Consider the following 18,224-nt stretch of genomic DNA (forward strand, 5'->3'; position numbering starts at 1 on the left):
GTTCGATAACGAAAGAACGAGCACTCAAACGTCGTGACTCCAAATATGTGCGTTCCTAAAAACACTCAATTGTGTATTGAACGATTTTGCCTAATTTCTAGAAACTTAAAGCATCATTATTTTAAATTCAACAAATATTACTATGTGGGAGGCAATCACATGTTCAAAAGAAAAGTTATCCTACAAAAAATGAAATATTAACCTAAGATCTTGTCCACAATATTAGAAATCGATCCGAGATCTCGGATGGAAAAAGAATTGACCAATCACATTGATTAATTAGCCAAATTCACACGTAATTATAAAACTAATTTTTTAGCATCAAGGATTGGCACAAAGCTTTAGGACCAACTCCGATTAATTGAATCGGTTGATATTTCATTGGAATTGACCAATCACAATTTGTCTACAAATTTAACAACAAATACAATTGATTACTATTTCAATGGAATAATCGATTTGTTAAATTAACCGGAGTTGATGAAAATCTTAATTCGACATGAAAACATTGAACATTTGATTGCGCAATCACCGTAGCCAAAAACGTCAACATTAATTTTCATTGATTTAGCTAATTAAAACTGCAATAAAGATAAAAAAATAAAGTTTTAAAAAATGTTTCAAAAATTCGAAGAAATTATATATCAAAAAACTAATCTACAAAACCTCAAAACCTCAAAAAAATGAAAAAAATACTGAAAAAAATACACCTGAAAAAAATACTGGATATACAAAAACAATATACATATTATTTTTAATAATGGCACATGAATGCAATTAAAAATAATGAAAATAAATCTATCAGAACATCTGTATTTTACAAATGCAGCAAAAATTAAATATATCATACAATAGATTAATCTTAATATATTTCACAATTTTAAACTTTAATTAGACATATGATAAGATCATGTAACATGTAAGTATACATAGAAACAATTAACAATGATAAAATAAACTTATTTGTATTATAAATATCTTAATATATTTGATAATGATAAATTATTTTGCGGAGACTAATTTTATATATATAAAATAAATAAATATCTAAATAAATAAATAAATCGTACATTCGAAAATTACAAATATTCAATGTTAATATAGTTTGTACACGCAAATCTTATATACTCAAGGACTAATCAAGTAGACTTCTTGCTTAATAATTAATATTTTGTATAATTCCGTAAAATCTGCCTCACTGTATCTTCCGAATGCACAATTCGTAATTGTTTATTATAAACGTAATACATCTTAATAATTGGCTTATCTAAATATTTATAATTTTTCTAAAATATTAATATATTAATATCTTCAGATATTAATATACTAAAATATTAAATTAAAAAGTACCTTTAATTAAAAAGTACTTTTAAGAACACTCGCCGAGGCTATTGAATGAAACCTTTAAGAGAAGGACATCCATGCGATTACAACAATATTAAAATGTCGTTGAGAATAATATTAACAATTATTATTTGTAAACAATGATGGAAAATATAAGTTTCATGATATAAATGATCGTACTAATAATGTAAAATTTGATTTTACTTTCGTGCTTTTCCACTGAGAATTAGTAAAAAGGAACAAAGTGCATCTATGTCCGAAATTTTTTTGACAGGCGCTTGAGAAGACTAACATTCCCGCAAGTTTTCAAAGAAAATCTTGGAAACCATGTAGCATTAAGAGATGTCAGTTAAAGATTACTAATCACTTCACAGATCGTGTTGCGATTATCTTTACTTTTTTAACGGAACATATAGAACAAGATAATTTGATTCGATCCATACTTTTAACCTTTACGACATCAAAATGATTTATATCACGTTGATCTAACATTTGTATGCCATGCTGTATTAGTTTGGTACCATGAGAATTTTCCATTTTGGATAGACTTGTAATGATCAAAGGCTTAAGAACAATAATCGTATAAGTTCACTCTAAACAGATCTCTGTTAGAACTATCCCATAAATCTTGTTGTTAATAGATTATTAATTTATAGATTTCAATTAACATACCACGTTTTGTAAATTAAGTTTTTTTTTTCACAAACTTTGGTCACTTAAACGTCAACTACCATTTTCTTATGAATATCTGTATTGCCAACAACCTGAAAAAAATTATAAATATTTTATATATGTGTATATATATATATATATATATATATAACACACATACACACACACACACACACACACACACACACATATAATGCATATTTTTCTGATTCACATAATGTAATATTTTTTCTTAGATATAGAATATACATAAAATTGACAAAATTTGGCCATTAAAATCTGAGATACTCCATATAATGTAAGAGAGACATAAAAATATTACTCACAGAACAAAATTCTTCAAAACTAATCCTGCCATCTTCATCTTTATCAGCAAATAGTATTGTTTTATCGACAATTTGCTGTAATTGTGTATCTTTCAAGTTATTGCCTACCATCATTTTTAACACTTGAAAAAGCTCTCCATTGCTTATGTAACCATCATTATCCATATCATAAATCCTAAATGCAAATCGTAATTTGCTTTCTTTGTCACCCTATAATTTAATATTTTGCATAATTATTTATAAAGCTAAAAGTAATCTCCTTCTATAGAAGAAAAAAAGATTACCTTTACACTGAATTGAGATACCCCATGGATAAACTCTTTGAAATCCACTTCTCCATTGCCATCTGCATCAAATATGTCGATAACACGTTGAACTAGTGGATTCTGTTGCAACTCAGGCAGAGACATAAATTCGTCAATGCTGAGAGCTCCACTATTATCCAAATCTAACTTTCGAAATCTTTTTCCCAATCTTCTGATCTCGTCTACATCAACTAGAGAATAAAGATTTATATATCATTAAATATAGAGCAACATTATAAAAATATGACATCTTTCAATTCCTAACATTCAAATTTCTAATATCATAAATTATATGAAAGCAAGGCATCGAAGATACAATATATCTCTAATGTAACAAGTTCTATTTTTTGCTATCTGACGAAACGATCAGGTTATTTCAAGTTACTTCCAGTAAAAATCAAAATATTTTCGACAACTTACAGTTCGAACAGAGTTCCATAGGCAGCGAACTTTCGTTACCCTGCAAGAAAAACGATTTTTTTTTAAAGATAAATCTGTGCATACATGGAGAGGATACATCTCAAAAATAAATAGCCTCGAAAATTATTTTCATGACGGAGTCGGGCTTAACAGAAGAAAACGCAGAATAATATCGCGATCATGGAAAAAGAATTATGCAAACTCCGCACAGAGCAATAGATTACCATTTTGAATTAACTTCGTGAATTTCTCGTAAAAATCTTCGAAAATAACAATATTTTCCAACGGACAGGTCAATGGAGTTGGAACACAATCGCCATAAAGAGGGGCTGCGACATCGTATCGACGTTTTGCCCGTTTTTCCGTGGTAAGCGATTATCGTCCGTTGCGAATGAACTTTATTGGTTGGCCTGTTTCAAATGTTATTGGCGACCTCGGAGTCGTGCGTCTACCTCGATGTGCTATTTCGTGAAGACGGATGAAATTTATGTCGCTAACATCGCATCAACATTGAAATACATATACTTTTATATTTAAATAATTTTGTACAATTTATATATATATATATATATATATATATATATATATATGTGTATATATAATAATTCATTCACTCGCTATACTAATAGATTAGTATGTATATATATATAACTAATCTATTGGTATAGCGGGTAAATAAATTTATTATTAAATTCTTAAAACATAGAAAAAAGATATTTATTTAAAGAAATATATTTGTTAAAGATATTATACATATCTAAAATGTAATTTAAATTGTTTGATATTTAAAAATAATTAATGCAGGCAGTTTGATCAAAGAACTTTTACACATAATGTAATAAATATTTCATATACCAATAATGTTTCTAATATATTGATCAATGTCTATTTCTATCAATACGTAAATTAACTTCAATATCGATTTAATTTACTATTTTTTTAGTTCTAAAAATTAGAATAACTAATTTCTAGTTTTTAGTAAATTAAACGACATAAAAATGAATCTGTATTATCAGAAATTTTTATAGTTAGACATTTTCTATTCATACATGTTTAATATTTATACATTATAATATATAAATACCAAATAATAACATACAAATAATTTTTATATGCATAAAACATTATAAAGTTTTCTCAAACAAATTATCTCAACACGAAATTTAAATTATTTTAGCATGACTATGCCTGATATTCATAGGTCGTTCTTATACTTAAGATCGTTTTAAACAAACTTATACAGCTGCTGGTTGAAATGTAATCTTAAGATGATCTTAAATATAAGGATCGACTATGAATACCAACCTGACTTGCAGATCTTACAACAAATGTTAGTGTTATTCATTATTCATTGTGCGTCGTATCATCATAGACGTATATATGTGGATGTTGCTCAATAATCGTTATATCTTTCTCAAGTTGTTGCAATTCGCGCTCCATCTCCGTTTTCCTCTGTGCTTTCGGTGGTGTATCCGTAAGGAATGGCAATCCTTGGAATAGTTTCATTGCTTCCTCCCATTTTTGCTTCATACCCTGTTTTCAGAATGCAATGATCACTTCCGTCCAAATAAAGCGGGAGTTACAAAGTTGGAAAGATCTAAATTAGATACCTACATCCAGCAGCATCTTCCGTTCCTTCTTGTCAATATATCGACACGCTGACAATTTGGATATTTCATCGCCCTTCAGGACGTCACGCTGTACGATCATTTCCGTTTCCATTCTTCTTTTTGCGTTGATTGCGATGAATCTTGGTACTCTTCCATAATTCTAAAGAATATCAAATGAAAATGTATAAGCTATTAATCTCGCAAGTAATTGCTTTTTAATTTGTATAAGTATACAACATATAGATTTTTATTCAAAGTAATCGATCAACAATAATCGTGTAAGACATGAAAAATAATACAAGATTAAAAAATAAACAATAGGAGTTCTTTCTTTCGCACATGTCATACTTATAGTCATACTAATAGTCATACTTTCTTGTGAATGTAAACAGGATATAATCCGCTACTTTTTAAGTCATGCATGTCGCCATAACGAGTATCGACGAATCGTCGTTTAGGCTCTGCTGGATAGGAACGTTTCACGCAAAGAATATTTTGTTTAACGAAATTCTTTTCTCGGACGACGGTCAATTTTTCTAGAGGATCCGCCATTTTGTTTAACACTCATCCTCCTGTATCTATGGACGACTTCGATCAAACTTCGATTAATTTATATCTACTTGTATCAATTTTTAGAAATATAGATTAAAAATATATTAATTATATAATAATAGCAAAAAATTATCAAAATTTGTAAAAAGTATATTTTTTTGTATTTATACTGTATTGAATATCAAATAAAAATTAGATTCAGATTATAGATTCAAGTTGTAAAGAAATTAAAGCATAAACAAAATAGCATTGTTTTTAACAATTTTATGAAAAAAATATTTGTAATTAACATTTTTTTTATTGAACAACAAAAACGTTTAATTATTTTCTGAAATCAACTACAAAAAATAAAAATAATTAATAATTTATAGGAAAATTTTGAATTCTAGGTATCGAATAAATTGAACATAAATTGAAAGCTAAAAATAATCAAATATGTAAATAAAGTTAATATAATTGAATAATTAGAGTTTCAAATACTGACGCAAAAACTTGGAAATATGCCGTTTCTTCTATGTAATCCCATGTTGTCAATTAATTCATTAAATATTAGACCTTCTGATAGATGGTACTGGAAAATTTCTGGAGTTAATTGTATATTTTAAAACAAGATGAAAATTACAAAAATAAAGAAATTTACTAGAATATTTACAATTTTATATGTCGAAAATTAATAAATTCCCTCATTTTTATAATTTTCATTTCGTTTCAAGTTACACAATTATTTTTTGGCCAATATAAATGGACGAGTCCAATCGCAATGTAATTATAGATGCTCCCATAAAAAATATGAAGGTACAGTCACGGTATATACAGTAGCGCAACTCTTCCGATTTTAACGTGTACAAAATTGAACTGCACATGCGCGAACTAAGTAGGTAACCAATCACGTAACTAATTCTGTCACATTTCTTCTCAGGTTTTTCTATGACATTCTCACTAAGGCGTGTTAAAGAAAATAAATAGGAGTGTTCAGTATTGAGTGAATATTGAATATTGATTAATGAATAGTTCAGTGTTCAGTGAATAGTGATTAATGAGAGAAAATAAAACTAAGAACGAAAAGTTATTTTTTTTTTTGGAGAATAATTAATTTCTATAAAGATTTATACAGATTAATTATTCTTCATTTTTTTTATTATAAGATTTTTTATCATTAGATTTCTTTAGTATAAATTTAAAATATTAAAAATTTAAAAAAACGTTATTTCCTTTGAAAATTATTATTTGTTTTTATTCTAAAAGTAAATTAGACATTATATTTAACATAATTGTAATTGCATATATGTATAAGCATATTTATAATGCTTTTAAAATAAATTATTTTTCTTTATACAAAAATATTTTTTTATTATTGTATACCTACATTTCTATTTATTCATTAAATTTTATATTGTTTTTAAATTTTATAAATAATTGTATTTTTTAAATCTTATAAATTTAAGAAATATATATTTACATTTGTTTTTATTTTAAAGTAATAATATTAATTAAATACATGCGTTTATTTTATATACTATTTCCTTATATTGGATATTTTTTTCAATATACTATTTTCTTATATTTTATGCAATTTTTTTTACCAAAGTTAATAATATAATATAGTTTTTATTTTTATTAATCAATATTTATATATTTTTATGTATATTTTTTAAATTATTTTTTATTTTTATATTTCATATTTGATATTTATATTTTATATTGTCTATAGAGTATTTTTCATTATTAGCTACGTATTTATATCATATTTATATTATTTTTATTTAATTTATATCTTAAATATGATGCTAGCATAAATAATAAGTTAGAAAAAAAGAGGAAGTAGTGTATATACATTCAATGTACTTAAAACAAAATAGATATATTTAAAACTTGATGAAAGTGAGAACATTTTAGAACATTTTAGTGCAATCTAGTACAGCATCGAAGAACAGATCTATGATTACTTACTCGCGCATGTGCAGTTCAATTTCGTATACGCTAAGATCAAAGGTGCCGATAGGGAGTTGCGCTACTGTATGTGGTACAGTCCAATAATTTTCAATGTTGCCAACTTTACTACTTTTATTGGTGTTAACCAGATTTATTTCTGAACACACTGTAATTAGAGATGAGACCAGCCCCAAGTTCTAGAAATTTCCACAGAAGCAGAAAGGCGCTTTAGCTCACTTGTGACGGTGATACTCAGCCGTTCTCATATTTCGTTAGTATATCGAGTCGAAAATCCACTTTCTATTGATCGTTAAACGTGAATTTTTCGAATCCCGGAGCACGAGATCTCACGACATCTTGCAAAATGTCGTTGTTCGGCGGATCGTTCATGGATGACGATATTTTCAATATTTTTGGGTAAGTTCCATCATTTCTCATGAATGTGCATTATATTATTCTGAATATTGCAATCCTATTTGAGAGTAATGGCTTACGATGGTTCTGTCAGATGTATCCTATGATTTGTTCCATAATTACGCCTTATATATAAACAGCAAATTTAGATTTTCTATAATATGTAAGATTGAATTACACAAATGTGAATTACAAATAAATGTAACGTTCATATATCATATATTCAAAATCCGTGTAATACATGACACATACACACACACACACACACACACACACGCGCGCGCGCGCGCGCCTACATGTTTGAATTGATGTGTATGTATAATATATATTTATGTATATTTATATATGATATACATTACACAAAACACAAGTTTTTTTTAATGCAACATATTCTTAACAAATCGTTGATTTAAAAACATAAGAATCACCTTATGTTTCCAAAAAAATGAAATTTCCTCAATATTATTGTGAAATAAAAGAAAAGAAAATTAATTTCATTTTTTTTTGTTAGAAACGTGAGATGATCTTATTCCATTAACAATTAATTTGTTGAGAATATTTTGTATTAAAAGTTTAGAAAAAAAAAAGTAATCATTTTGCAAAAAATTTATACTCATGGGATAATATTTACAATATTATCAATTAAGATTCAATTAATAATTGTTTTTAATGTGTATTTTTATAAATGATAAAGAAGATTAATATCTTTAATTGATTAAATCAAGTTTGTATAATGATTGATCATTTGTTTTTTTCTTACATTTTCATCATATCTGAAAAGGAATATAAATTGTTATGTCATTTGTTGTAAAATTGAAAAATTTTAGAATGCAAATATATGAATTTTGGATTTTTTATGATAGATCATCCATGCAGACCATGAGACAGATGAACAGCATGATGAATTCCTTGTTCAATGATCCATTCCAAAACATGATGGGGCAAAATGCTCTCATGCCTTATGGCAGAGGCATTCACAATGATATGCCAGTCTCACTTTTTGATCCTAATTTTGGAAGATTTGGTTTTGTAAGTATAATTTTAGATAGTCAACTATAAGATTAACAACAATTATAAGCAGTTTTAAAATTATTTTGTTTTTATTACAATTAATTTTAACATAAGTCATAAATTTTATTTTGTTTTAAAGAACAACATGGGAGGTAATGGAAATTGTCATTCATTTATGAGTCAATCAGTAATGACTATGTCCAGTGGTCCTGATGGTCGACCACAAGTTTATCAGGAGACCATGTCTACAAGAATGGCACCTGGTGGCATAAAAGAAACTAAACAGACAGTAAGTGATTCTCTCACTGGAACCAGGAAAATGGCTATTGGACATCACATTGGTGAGAGGGCACATATCCTTGAAAGAGAGCGAAATATGCATGGTGAGGAAGAAGAACGACAGGAATTTATCAATCTTGATGAAGGTAATTTCTCCTTGTAAATTTATAATTAGTAAAATTTCCAAATTATAAATTATAAAATTGATTAATACAGAAAGAAAGTTTCCGTTTCTATATAAAATTGTTTACATATTTATTATAGAGGAGGCAGACAGTTTTAATCATGAGTGGGAAACACGCACACGTCGTGTTGCTGGTTCAATTGATGGTCCAAATTCAGCTACAGCTGCTAACATCAGGCATCATCCAGAGCCAAGACAATTAGCTTTACCATCTACCACGGATCAACCGGCAAGGTTAGTATCTTGAAAAAGTCAGTATTGGCTAAATATATTCAACAAGTAAAATCTTGTTTAAGGTAGGATTATATAAAAATTCGTTTAAATTGCACGATGAGCATACATTCTAATTATATATTTTTTATGATAATATCCTTCGCTTTATTAACACACACACACACACACACACACACACACACATATATATATATCATCTAATTTATTATTTTAGTTTTCATGTGCAACACATTATTATATTATAGTCCAAAAAAGTATTTAATGAAAAATTGTTTAAATATGAATTATTGTTATAAATGTATTTATTAAATTAAGTTAATTTAAAATTTAAAATTAGTTGTGCAAATATTATAGCTGGATTTAGATATTATCTGGATTTAACTAGAGTACTTCAGTAAATATTTTACACTTTACTTAACATACACTCTGTTAAATTTTATGTCAGTTTTATTTATTAACAAAATGAATAAATTCTAATAATAATAATTTATCAAAAGCATTGACGAATTTTATATTTGCACAACAGATATAAGAGGTACGGAGACAGACGCATCAGAAAATAATGGAAGTACAGGATTTCATCATGTGTGGCAATGCTTTTTACATGTATTATATATTCTTATTCTTTCTTCCTATATGCAGCTTTGAAATAAATATATGCATGGTTGCTTTTCAATGTATTATCATAAAAGCATGAATGTTGTGTATTACATCTATTTTTACAACTTTGACCTTTCATCTTTATACATATTTTCTATATTTTTTTATTATTTTTATATTTCATATGAGCTCGTTTTAAAATTTATAAAAATTGAACCTGGCAATATATTAAGAAGAATGAAATTACTCAAGTAAATTTAGTTTGTAATATATTTATTTATACGTAATTCTTTTTTGGTGAATAGAAAAGATTCTAATGTCAAATTATTTTATATATATATAGAAATAGGATATATAGAAATTAATAATTTTAATTTATAAAATATTCTTATATTTTTTACTCTTTTTTTATTTTATTTTTAGTATTATTATTTGTTTTTCTTTGTTAAAATATTTTTCTTGTTTCTGTTCTTTATATTGGTTTTATTATCCTGCTCTTGTAGTCGACATTCTAATAGAAGATGGGTACCTTCTGCTAGACGTGCTATAAGGTCTTTAAATCCCTTGAAAATAAAAAGTACATCTTCATCTTCAAGGTAAGTTTGGTTTTTGTGTTTCAGTTGATTCCATTGCTTTAATTATAGTAGAGGTCAAAATTTGTAATTTAAAAAAATATTTTTAAAAGAAACAAATTCCCCTATTTCATGATAAGTGTACATGAGTATAGAAAGGTTCATACTACTTCATAATTTAACTTTATCATAACATCAAATCTGTTTCATTGGTACGTGCATTTCACAAGGAAAAAAATGCATTGTAATGCTTATATTAGATACATAGATAAATAGTGATAAACTGAGATGGTAGTGCTCTGTTTCTAATATGTAATTACATTTCGCTATCATATTACTAAATGATATCATGATATCTTTTACAGATAGGTTTTAAATATATAGTATAAAAGAAATTAATGTTTTTATATATAATAAAAAATATTAATATGATAATATAATAATTTTATAATTTGCTAGTTCTTAATGATATAATTTTTAATATAGAAATATTATTCTCAAGAAAAAAAAAAATTAAATATTCTTCATTTCTTCGAAGTCAGTTTACGGTTTTATTTTTTGGACGGTATTAACATTGTTATTAATGCCGTAGTTTTAATTATATTTAAATTACAATATTATGTGGAATGCATAATTTATACAGCGAGTTTATTGAAATTGATACAGAATATACCGTCTTGTGTGTGTATTACAGGTACAGCCGCAAATATTAATAAGTTAAAAACATAGTATACACCAGTGACGCTTATGCAACGTAAGTACGTTGCGCTTCATTCTATTGTTTCTTTCTGTTTGATTAATTCTATTCTCGGTATCAATTGTAGTTACAAACATTTACGTTTATTATATTTCGGTTACTGATATCTTTTAATAATATCTATTTTGGTATTGGAATGTGTAGTAATTCTATTATATCAAGATAAAAAGAGAGAAATATACATTTATGTCAATTTATCCTAATTGATATTAATACTTTAAATATAGTAGCTATATATATAGTAAGGTTGTATATTAGATTGCTTTATAAATGTTTGTTATAATTTAATAATGTTATATTTATTATTATCTCAGATATTTCTCAATTTCGATAAATAGTTGTAACAGAAATAATGCATATTTTTGTTACATCTGCTTAGATTAGATATATGTATATTTTTTTATTCGTCAACTTTACTTGATATGCGCATATATCTTTTTATTTTTGAAAAATGCAACTTTTGCAAAAGCATGTGCGACAATTTAGACAGGAGTACGTACGATTCGCTTATCTTGCTTGCATTTTCTTTTCTCGCATTCAAAAATTGCACAATTATAGTAATGTCTACATATGCTATTCATAACTTCAATAATTTTCAATTCAAGACTCGGTTTTTCAATTATTATATTATGCAAAAACATGTTGATCTGTCATGTGTTTACAGCTTGAAATCTCCAGAATCCGCAGCGTCTGCGAGAGCTGAAGCATCATCGACGTCATCGTCTACGTCAGGATCTCGAAAACGCGAACATAAGCCGGATAGACAAATTAGTAATAAGCGTCACGTTCCCCCTAGTGACAACTAGAATGTCTCAACTTACTACTCGTGACATATTTTATTCTATCCATATTGTGAAACCTCACATAACGAGACTTATTTTAAACTAGAAATATCATTTTTTACTATTTATTAAAGTTTCGAGATAATTATATGATTATTTTTCTAAATTATTCTCTGATCTGTTTATAAATAATATTATTTCAAATATTATTTGATTTATAATTATCTACCAAATTTATGCATGTTAAAACAATAGCAAAATTCTTTTGTTTCTTTTGTGTAGGAATATTTATTTGCATAGATCTGCAAACTATAATCTCAGTTATGTCAGGAAAATTAAGGAAATATATGAATTTTTAAAATATAGCTCAAACTTCTGTCAGTAATTAGAGAAGTTACGGTAATTTTGCATATTATTTTCGTACGTGTTCTATCATCTAAATATAATCATATTTATTATTAATATATTATCAAGAACTATATGTTCATTGATTAGTTTAATTTCCACTAGTTTTGTTATTATACAATTAAATATATCCAAAAGTGTAAAGGGAATAAATAAATTTCTTGTTTCAAATATATTCTAAATAAGAGATGTTTATTTAATTCTATAATAAATCAGATTATAATTTAATAGCAGATTTATGGAATAAGGTAAGATGAAATTGATGCAACATTTTGTCCATCAAACAATTTATTCAAATAAAATCAAATTTAGTGTTTATAATTGAAAGATATACATATTACATTCTAAAGAAACGACATGCAGCGCAAGCGCGCGCACACAGCGGAACAAAAAGTATCCCTTGTACCACAATATAACTTTTAAGTGCAGTCCTTTTTTTTCTATATAAATAGTAATCTATTAACTGCCTTTTAGTACCAATGTTGTTCAATGAAAATATTATCATATCGATCTATTATATTACCATAAAACCCAAAAGCTAGCATATTCAAGTTATAAAATATAAAAAAGCAACACAATGTTTAAAATTTTTTTTGTGTTTTTAAAATGATCAGTTTTGCGTTGCGTTCTACATTAAAAGCGAATGTATAAAATGATGAGACTTAAAATATACATATATATATCTTTAAATCAGTGCGATCCAATCATGTCTAACGTTTTTATTGAATTATGTGCGTAAAAAACAATCCAAATCAAAAAGAGAATTTTTAAAAAAACATCGCATGATTTGTCCTTGCATATTCATTACATATACAAGCATTGTAATTATAACAAACAAAAGAACAAATAAACCATGAGAGATAATAAAAGAAATAAAACGTAAGAGGAAAGCTGGCAAAAAAAATAGTAAAACGTGATGCGTTGATGCTCCATTGATTGGAGTGACTTCCATTTGTTAATTTGCTTCGGCTAAGGTATTGATTCTTGCATTGATAGCCAGCAACTGTGCTATGAATGACGAATCATTCATGATAGTGGCAAGAGCAGAGAGAATATTTTCCAAGATCTCTTGCGAAATATTGAGTTGCCGAGCACATTCTGCTATCATTTCCATTTCCTCGGTATCAGGACTTATCTGAAATAAAGAATAGTTATAAGTTTCAGGTATCTCTGAATATATATATTTCCAATTAATCTCAAGATTAATATCAAGACTTATACCTTAGGTGAACCATAAAATTTACTAAATGCCATTTTTACTCGTTTCTTCCCGTTACCAGTTTGGTAGAAAATTGTGAAGGTCTGACTGTTATTCATGTCTAGTACAATGGGGAAATATATGCCGGCGGTAACATGACCCTTAGTATCTCTGGCAAGAAGACTTCTCTGATTATAAACCAAGTTTCTACGTTCTGTAACGTCAATGGCAGTTAAATATGGCCTTGCCACATAAATGAGAGCAACTTGCGTCCTCTCCAAGGCACCAGGTCGAGTTTTTCTTTCATGCCACTCGACATAATCGGGATCGTCGGCACATAGACAGTAGTTGTACTCTTTCTTACAGGTCGGTTCATCGGATTGTGTGAACCAGCCCGTGTGAGGGTATGACTTATCGGCCATCACAGTGATAACGCGTGCAACGTGGTAACCAGGATCGAGTAGCATGACGCCACGACGTCCGCCAATCTCGATTTTCAGGCACACTAGTACATGCTCCTTCTCGCCGCTATCTGCTGCTGGTGGACCGCCAACATAGCCGGCGATATCACCAATCGTCTGCAACATATTTATTCATTTTTTAGCAATTTAGATTATTTCAAATATTGATTAACAAAAAAAGATTTTTTTTTTAATCTTTTCTTGCACGAAAAATAATTGAATATTCTACTTGTAACTATAAATTCGAATGTTTCCAAAACAAGGAGATATTCTGTGTTTCATACATGTATAAATACTTTTATTTGAGTATTAATTAACTTCTATATTTAACATATTTTTAAAACAGAGTTGTGATTTCCTAACAAGAAACAAAATACTCGTGACTCAGTTTTAGATCACGAGTTGAAATTTATTTAATTTTATTTATAATAATTTAGAATTTATACCAAAGAAAATAAAGAAATGAATGTAAAATTATTTTAATTATGTTTTATAGTTAAACGAGTTTGTTTCCTGTTTCTGATATTATTATTACAATCATAAACATTATTAAATAATCATGAATCTTATATGTGTATTTTATTACTACTACTACTTGTAAGTTAAATGAAAATTTTGAAGACTTTTTACAACCCCTATCTCTTTAGAATAGCTTTGCAACTTTCGCTTTGAAAAATACTGACTTAAGATATAAACATTAAAAAATATATCTCTTTACCTCTTCACAAGATACTAAGTAGAGGCCACTTGCTATTCCTGGGAATCGCTTGTTTAATCCTGTTAATCGATGTAATAATTCAAATCCAAGACCGACGCAAGTATGGTGTTCGTGTGTTATCAGTGGCTGATATTTCCGGTAGAATCGATCCAGCGCACTTTCTCCACTTGCAGTGTAGTCCTTGTAGAACCTGTATTGTAACGATAGACTTTATATTATAGAACAATAATTAGAAATAATAAAAAATAATCAATGAATGATGTTATATACCTGAGGAAATTGCCAATAGTGTCATAGCGATGCTCACGCAATAAGCGTTGCGTTTCAAGTTCAACGCTGCCTGCTAATTCCTCATACTGTTCGACCGTGGAGACGGTCAGGGCTGGTGACTCGTAATGGGCCCAGACTGGCAGGGGTAGCGGAACACCCCTGATCCAGGGCCCGCGTGCCTGCCCCTGTGGCTGGCACCATATCTCTGCCGTCTCGAGTCAACTCGGCCATTCACTGCCCCAGCGGCCAACCGTTGGCACAAAGCCATGTTCGTCCCTGCAGCTGCTTATTGGCTCTACAGGGCTCTCTCCGTGTTTTATACTCTTCTCTCGCTCTGCATTCAAACATACAAAACATCATTTATTTTCTTTATCAAACGAAAGATAGAAGGATTAATTATTTTCCTAAATGTATGGTCACAATTTTATTTTTGTCGACAAATTGCAATAATGTAATTATTTCGTTTCAGTTGTTCCACAAGTTTTCTGAATTCAAAATGAAATAAAGATCTTTGTATTACAAAGAAAAAAATAAAAATGTACAAAAATAAAAATGATGTGTAACAGATCCAATAACGCGCCTCGGAAGCAAGATGTCTTTCTGAATTGTGAAAAATGTAATATCGCGTTCGTTCAAGAGACGTAATTATTCCACGACACCATGGACTCCAATTGTGACGCAACGCTACCGCGACGATGCCAACATCGTTTCTTCCCCCTCGTGGCTGTTGCGGGAAGGGAAATAACTTTCGCACGGATGACCACGATTACCGTAAGTCCACTGCTATTTGAGCACACGGATCAGCACGGTGCCGTAAGACAAGATCTGCGAGATGAGTGCGGAGAGGCGGATCGGATTTGTCATCGGCTCGGTATCCAACATGGCGGTGTGCGCTCTTTAGAGGACGCGCGCGGCGAATCAATACACGACCAAATAGATATGTATGCAGCGCGTATGCCACGTGTATACTCAGTCGACCTTCGCTGTACACGAGACGGGATCCGCGGGATTCCCATCCGCCGCGTCGTGGATCTCATGCGAGGAAGAGAGGGAAGGGGAGGGGAGAGAAAAGAAAGGAACACCCGTTACGTGTCTTCGTCCTCGTGCGTTCTTCTCCGCCGGATTTTCGCCGCAGAAAAACCGTCGAGTTCGTCGTCATGGAAGGCCGAGCGAGGAAAACCCGAGGGGATATCGTCAGGCGTAATTCCCTTCCACGATTTCATTTCAACCGCAGGAGAGAAGCGCTCGAGAGTAATCCTCACGTTATTTACACTCGCAACATAGATGACCTCCGTTCGCGTCGTTATTCATCATTGTTGTGATACAGCTCTCGCGGCGGATACGAGAATGAGTCATCGATGACTATCACGAGATGGAGAAACGAGGGCGCGATAATTTCGAGGAAAAGAGCGTGTGAATTTTTGCGGATGTTCGCGCAGGACAAAGAAAGAGGAACGAGGAAGAGCCACTTCCTGTGAATAGAGAATCGTATCTTCCAATGCGGAAAGAGAACAAAAAAAAAAAAGAAAAAGCGAATTTCGATATTACTCGATCGCGCAATCTCGATACCGCGGGTGTCCCTCCGATTGAATAACGCCTCGCGCGTCGCACTTACCCATACAATGAGCGCACCAAACAAATAAAAACTTTCTCTTCGCGCGAGCTTTGTTCGGAAACTCACGTGTCCGAACTCCAAGTAGAACTGAGAGATGGAACGCCAGCGTAAGGTTATATAGCAACCCTCTTATTCCCCTCCGCCTATCGCTCTTTCGGTCGTCCCGCTCCCTCTTCTCCTCCCTTCTCCTCGCCCTTACCCGTCGTTATGCTTATGTGTGTTTCGCCACGTGATCGCGATATACTGTCATTCTTGACCGAAGTTCTCTAATACAGCGACTCTGCAAGGATGCAATTATCTCGCACCGATAACGTGCCCGAGGCTTTTCATTTCTCTTTCTTATTTGTTTCTTCTCTTTTTTTTTTCTTTCTCGTTACTTCGCCTACATCGGCGAAATTATATTTCGTTCTTGCACAAGTCAGGCATAAGTCAGGAAACAATATGGAAAGCTTTTTCCTGAGAAAAAGGAAACCAAGACAAAAAAAGAAAAGAAAGGAGCAATTTTAGAACATTAAGAACATATTAGCTCATGTGGATATTCAAAACTTCATTTGACTTTTAAATTAATTTTAAATTTAAAAAGTATTATGTACAAATTGAAAATCACTTTCCTTCAGTTGTCTCCATCAGTTCTGTAAACGGTCATTATTTTTTTTTTGTTGTATAGAAATTTCTCAAATGACTGCATGAATGATTTAAAAACTGTATACATAACCTCCTATATACATGGGAATAATTTAAAAATTGTTGCGTGAGATCTATTTTACAAATTTAAAGCCTCTTCTCGCCAAAAACAAATTTATTGAAATTACTCTGTAAAATTTGTTCTCGATTGTTCTAGATTTCCTTGAAAAAAGCATTCATATTCTTGAAGTTTGTAGATTATTTTCTTTGTATCTACAAACAAGATAAAATTACTGTCTTTCCAATATATTTGATATTCTTCGGAAAGATCATCGTCGCAATGATTTCATCGTAAGTAACAAAAGACCGATTAATTACAAAGTATTGTTTTTCCGAGATATTTATATAATCTAGATTTATAAATTAGAAAGATTTGTAATTGCATCATATGACAAGTAAAGTTTTTAAATGATTTATGTTTTGTTGGTAATTTGTATTTAGAACATGTTCAAGCATAATTAAAGACTTCAAATAATCATGGCATTTTAATGGCTTAGAGGTTATTTACTTAGAAAGATATGGCGCATTCGGTGTATCCGTTTCCTATTCATACAGCCACCCACGCGTGACGTGCGTATGCTATGTATTCATGTGAGTAGGAAGCACGACATCGTTTCATAGTACTCGTGCATTAGGAAGTACCCACATCTTGAAGAATTGGAACTTCTGGCGGTCGACGAACGAGGTCACGCTCGAATGCGATTGGCGGATGGACATCACGCCCTCCCCTCCTCAAATTCTCAGCTGTTTGCATCGTGTGAAGTGTATACGGTGAACGTTCGATTGTATATGACGTCATGGAATCAACGGGAACGTTCGCTTCCACGAAATACGGGGCGGATAAGAATGAAAAGCGGCGTAAAATGCCGTTGAACAGTG

General features: G+C 30.1%; 4 protein-coding genes and 1 long non-coding RNA gene across 9 annotated transcripts; 1 reads left to right on the top strand and 4 right to left on the bottom strand.

Annotated features, from left to right (window-relative positions):
- Nucleotides 1-793: 793 nt before the first annotated feature.
- LOC105422521 (calcineurin subunit B type 2) lies at nucleotides 794-3,446 on the bottom strand. The gene is made up of 5 exons (XM_011631919.3): nucleotides 3,292-3,446; nucleotides 3,068-3,107; nucleotides 2,627-2,838; nucleotides 2,343-2,552; nucleotides 794-2,108 (listed from the first exon to the last, which is right to left on the bottom strand). The coding sequence occupies exons 1-5, from the start codon at nucleotides 3,292-3,294 to the stop codon at nucleotides 2,061-2,063; spliced, it is 513 nt and encodes a 170-aa protein (XP_011630221.1). The 5' UTR covers nucleotides 3,295-3,446; the 3' UTR covers nucleotides 794-2,060.
- A 626-nt stretch (nucleotides 3,447-4,072) lies between these two features.
- Nucleotides 4,073-6,005, bottom strand: LOC105422520 (enkurin). Of its 3 annotated transcripts, XM_089078793.1 has the most exons (4): nucleotides 5,882-6,005; nucleotides 5,714-5,800; nucleotides 4,682-4,837; nucleotides 4,073-4,600 (listed from the first exon to the last, which is right to left on the bottom strand). In XM_089078793.1, exons 2-4 carry the CDS (start codon nucleotides 5,753-5,755, stop codon nucleotides 4,412-4,414), a joined length of 387 nt encoding a protein of 128 aa, XP_088934919.1. In that variant the 5' UTR covers nucleotides 5,756-5,800; nucleotides 5,882-6,005; the 3' UTR covers nucleotides 4,073-4,411. The 3 variants fall into 3 exon arrangements, with proteins under 3 accessions (XP_088934919.1, XP_011630219.2, XP_011630220.1); XM_011631917.2 differs by lacking the exons at nucleotides 5,714-5,800; nucleotides 5,882-6,005 and adding an exon at nucleotides 5,050-5,249; XM_011631918.3 differs by lacking the exons at nucleotides 5,714-5,800; nucleotides 5,882-6,005 and adding an exon at nucleotides 5,050-5,249 and having other exon boundaries at nucleotides 4,678-4,837.
- Nucleotides 6,006-7,378: 1,373 nt separating this feature from the next.
- On the top strand, nucleotides 7,379-12,572 carry Mlf (myeloid leukemia factor). 3 transcript variants are annotated; one of them, XM_089078792.1, is made up of 7 exons: nucleotides 7,380-7,578; nucleotides 8,439-8,604; nucleotides 8,726-9,011; nucleotides 9,130-9,283; nucleotides 10,387-10,479; nucleotides 11,150-11,209; nucleotides 11,877-12,019. In XM_089078792.1, the coding sequence occupies exons 1-6, from the start codon at nucleotides 7,526-7,528 to the stop codon at nucleotides 11,166-11,168; spliced, it is 771 nt and encodes a 256-aa protein (XP_088934918.1). In that variant the 5' UTR covers nucleotides 7,380-7,525; the 3' UTR covers nucleotides 11,169-11,209; nucleotides 11,877-12,019. The 3 variants fall into 3 exon arrangements, with proteins under 3 accessions (XP_088934916.1, XP_088934918.1, XP_088934917.1); XM_089078790.1 differs by lacking the exon at nucleotides 11,150-11,209 and having other exon boundaries at nucleotides 7,379-7,578; nucleotides 11,877-12,572; XM_089078791.1 differs by lacking the exons at nucleotides 10,387-10,479; nucleotides 11,150-11,209 and having other exon boundaries at nucleotides 7,382-7,578; nucleotides 11,877-12,572.
- A 97-nt stretch (nucleotides 12,573-12,669) lies between these two features.
- LOC105422565 (uncharacterized) lies at nucleotides 12,670-15,264 on the bottom strand. The gene is made up of 4 exons (XM_025217183.2): nucleotides 15,047-15,264; nucleotides 14,777-14,966; nucleotides 13,621-14,175; nucleotides 12,670-13,534 (listed from the first exon to the last, which is right to left on the bottom strand). Exons 3-4 carry the CDS (start codon nucleotides 14,062-14,064, stop codon nucleotides 13,355-13,357), a joined length of 624 nt encoding a protein of 207 aa, XP_025072968.2. The 5' UTR covers nucleotides 14,065-14,175; nucleotides 14,777-14,966; nucleotides 15,047-15,264; the 3' UTR covers nucleotides 12,670-13,354.
- Nucleotides 15,265-16,787: 1,523 nt separating this feature from the next.
- LOC148936073 (uncharacterized) lies at nucleotides 16,788-17,993 on the bottom strand. The gene is made up of 2 exons (XR_016139719.1): nucleotides 17,854-17,993; nucleotides 16,788-17,558 (listed from the first exon to the last, which is right to left on the bottom strand). It is a non-coding gene; the product is annotated as an uncharacterized LOC148936073 (long non-coding RNA).
- Between the last annotated feature and the right edge of the window lie 231 nt (nucleotides 17,994-18,224).

This window comes from Pogonomyrmex barbatus, unplaced genomic scaffold (genome assembly GCF_055798465.1).
Source record: "Pogonomyrmex barbatus isolate J1 unplaced genomic scaffold, ASM5579846v1 scaffold3, whole genome shotgun sequence".
Classification (NCBI taxonomy): Eukaryota; Metazoa; Arthropoda; class Insecta; order Hymenoptera; family Formicidae; genus Pogonomyrmex; species Pogonomyrmex barbatus.

Excerpts from the sequence above, each read along its gene's own strand:
- LOC105422521 (XM_011631919.3), bottom strand. Across the intron at positions 2,839-3,067 it reads TATGGAACTCTGTTCGAACT|TTGATGTAGACGAGATCAGA; the intron begins GTAAGTTGTCGA and ends TTTATTCTCTAG. Across the intron at positions 2,109-2,342 it reads GTTTTGAAGAATTTTGTTCT|GTTGTTGGCAATACAGATAT; the intron begins GTGAGTAATATT and ends AATTTTTTTCAG.
- LOC105422520 (XM_011631917.2), bottom strand. The coding sequence starts at position 5,229 with ATGGCGGATCCTCTAGAAAAATTGACCGTCGTCCGAGAAAAGAATTTC. Across the intron at positions 4,838-5,049 it reads CTGTTTACATTCACAAGAAA|AATTATGGAAGAGTACCAAG; the intron begins GTATGACTATTA and ends GATATTCTTTAG. Across the intron at positions 4,601-4,681 it reads AACGGAAGATGCTGCTGGAT|GGTATGAAGCAAAAATGGGA; the intron begins GTAGGTATCTAA and ends TTCTGAAAACAG.
- Mlf (XM_089078790.1), top strand. The coding sequence starts at position 7,526 with ATGTCGTTGTTCGGCGGATCGTTCATGGATGACGATATTTTCAATATT. Across the intron at positions 8,605-8,725 it reads ATTTTGGAAGATTTGGTTTT|AACAACATGGGAGGTAATGG; the intron begins GTAAGTATAATT and ends TTTGTTTTAAAG. Across the intron at positions 9,284-10,386 it reads ACCACGGATCAACCGGCAAG|TCGACATTCTAATAGAAGAT; the intron begins GTTAGTATCTTG and ends CTGCTCTTGTAG.
- LOC105422565 (XM_025217183.2), bottom strand. The coding sequence starts at position 14,064 with ATGCTACTCGATCCTGGTTACCACGTTGCACGCGTTATCACTGTGATG. Across the intron at positions 13,535-13,620 it reads AATTTTATGGTTCACCTAAG|ATAAGTCCTGATACCGAGGA; the intron begins GTATAAGTCTTG and ends TCTTTATTTCAG.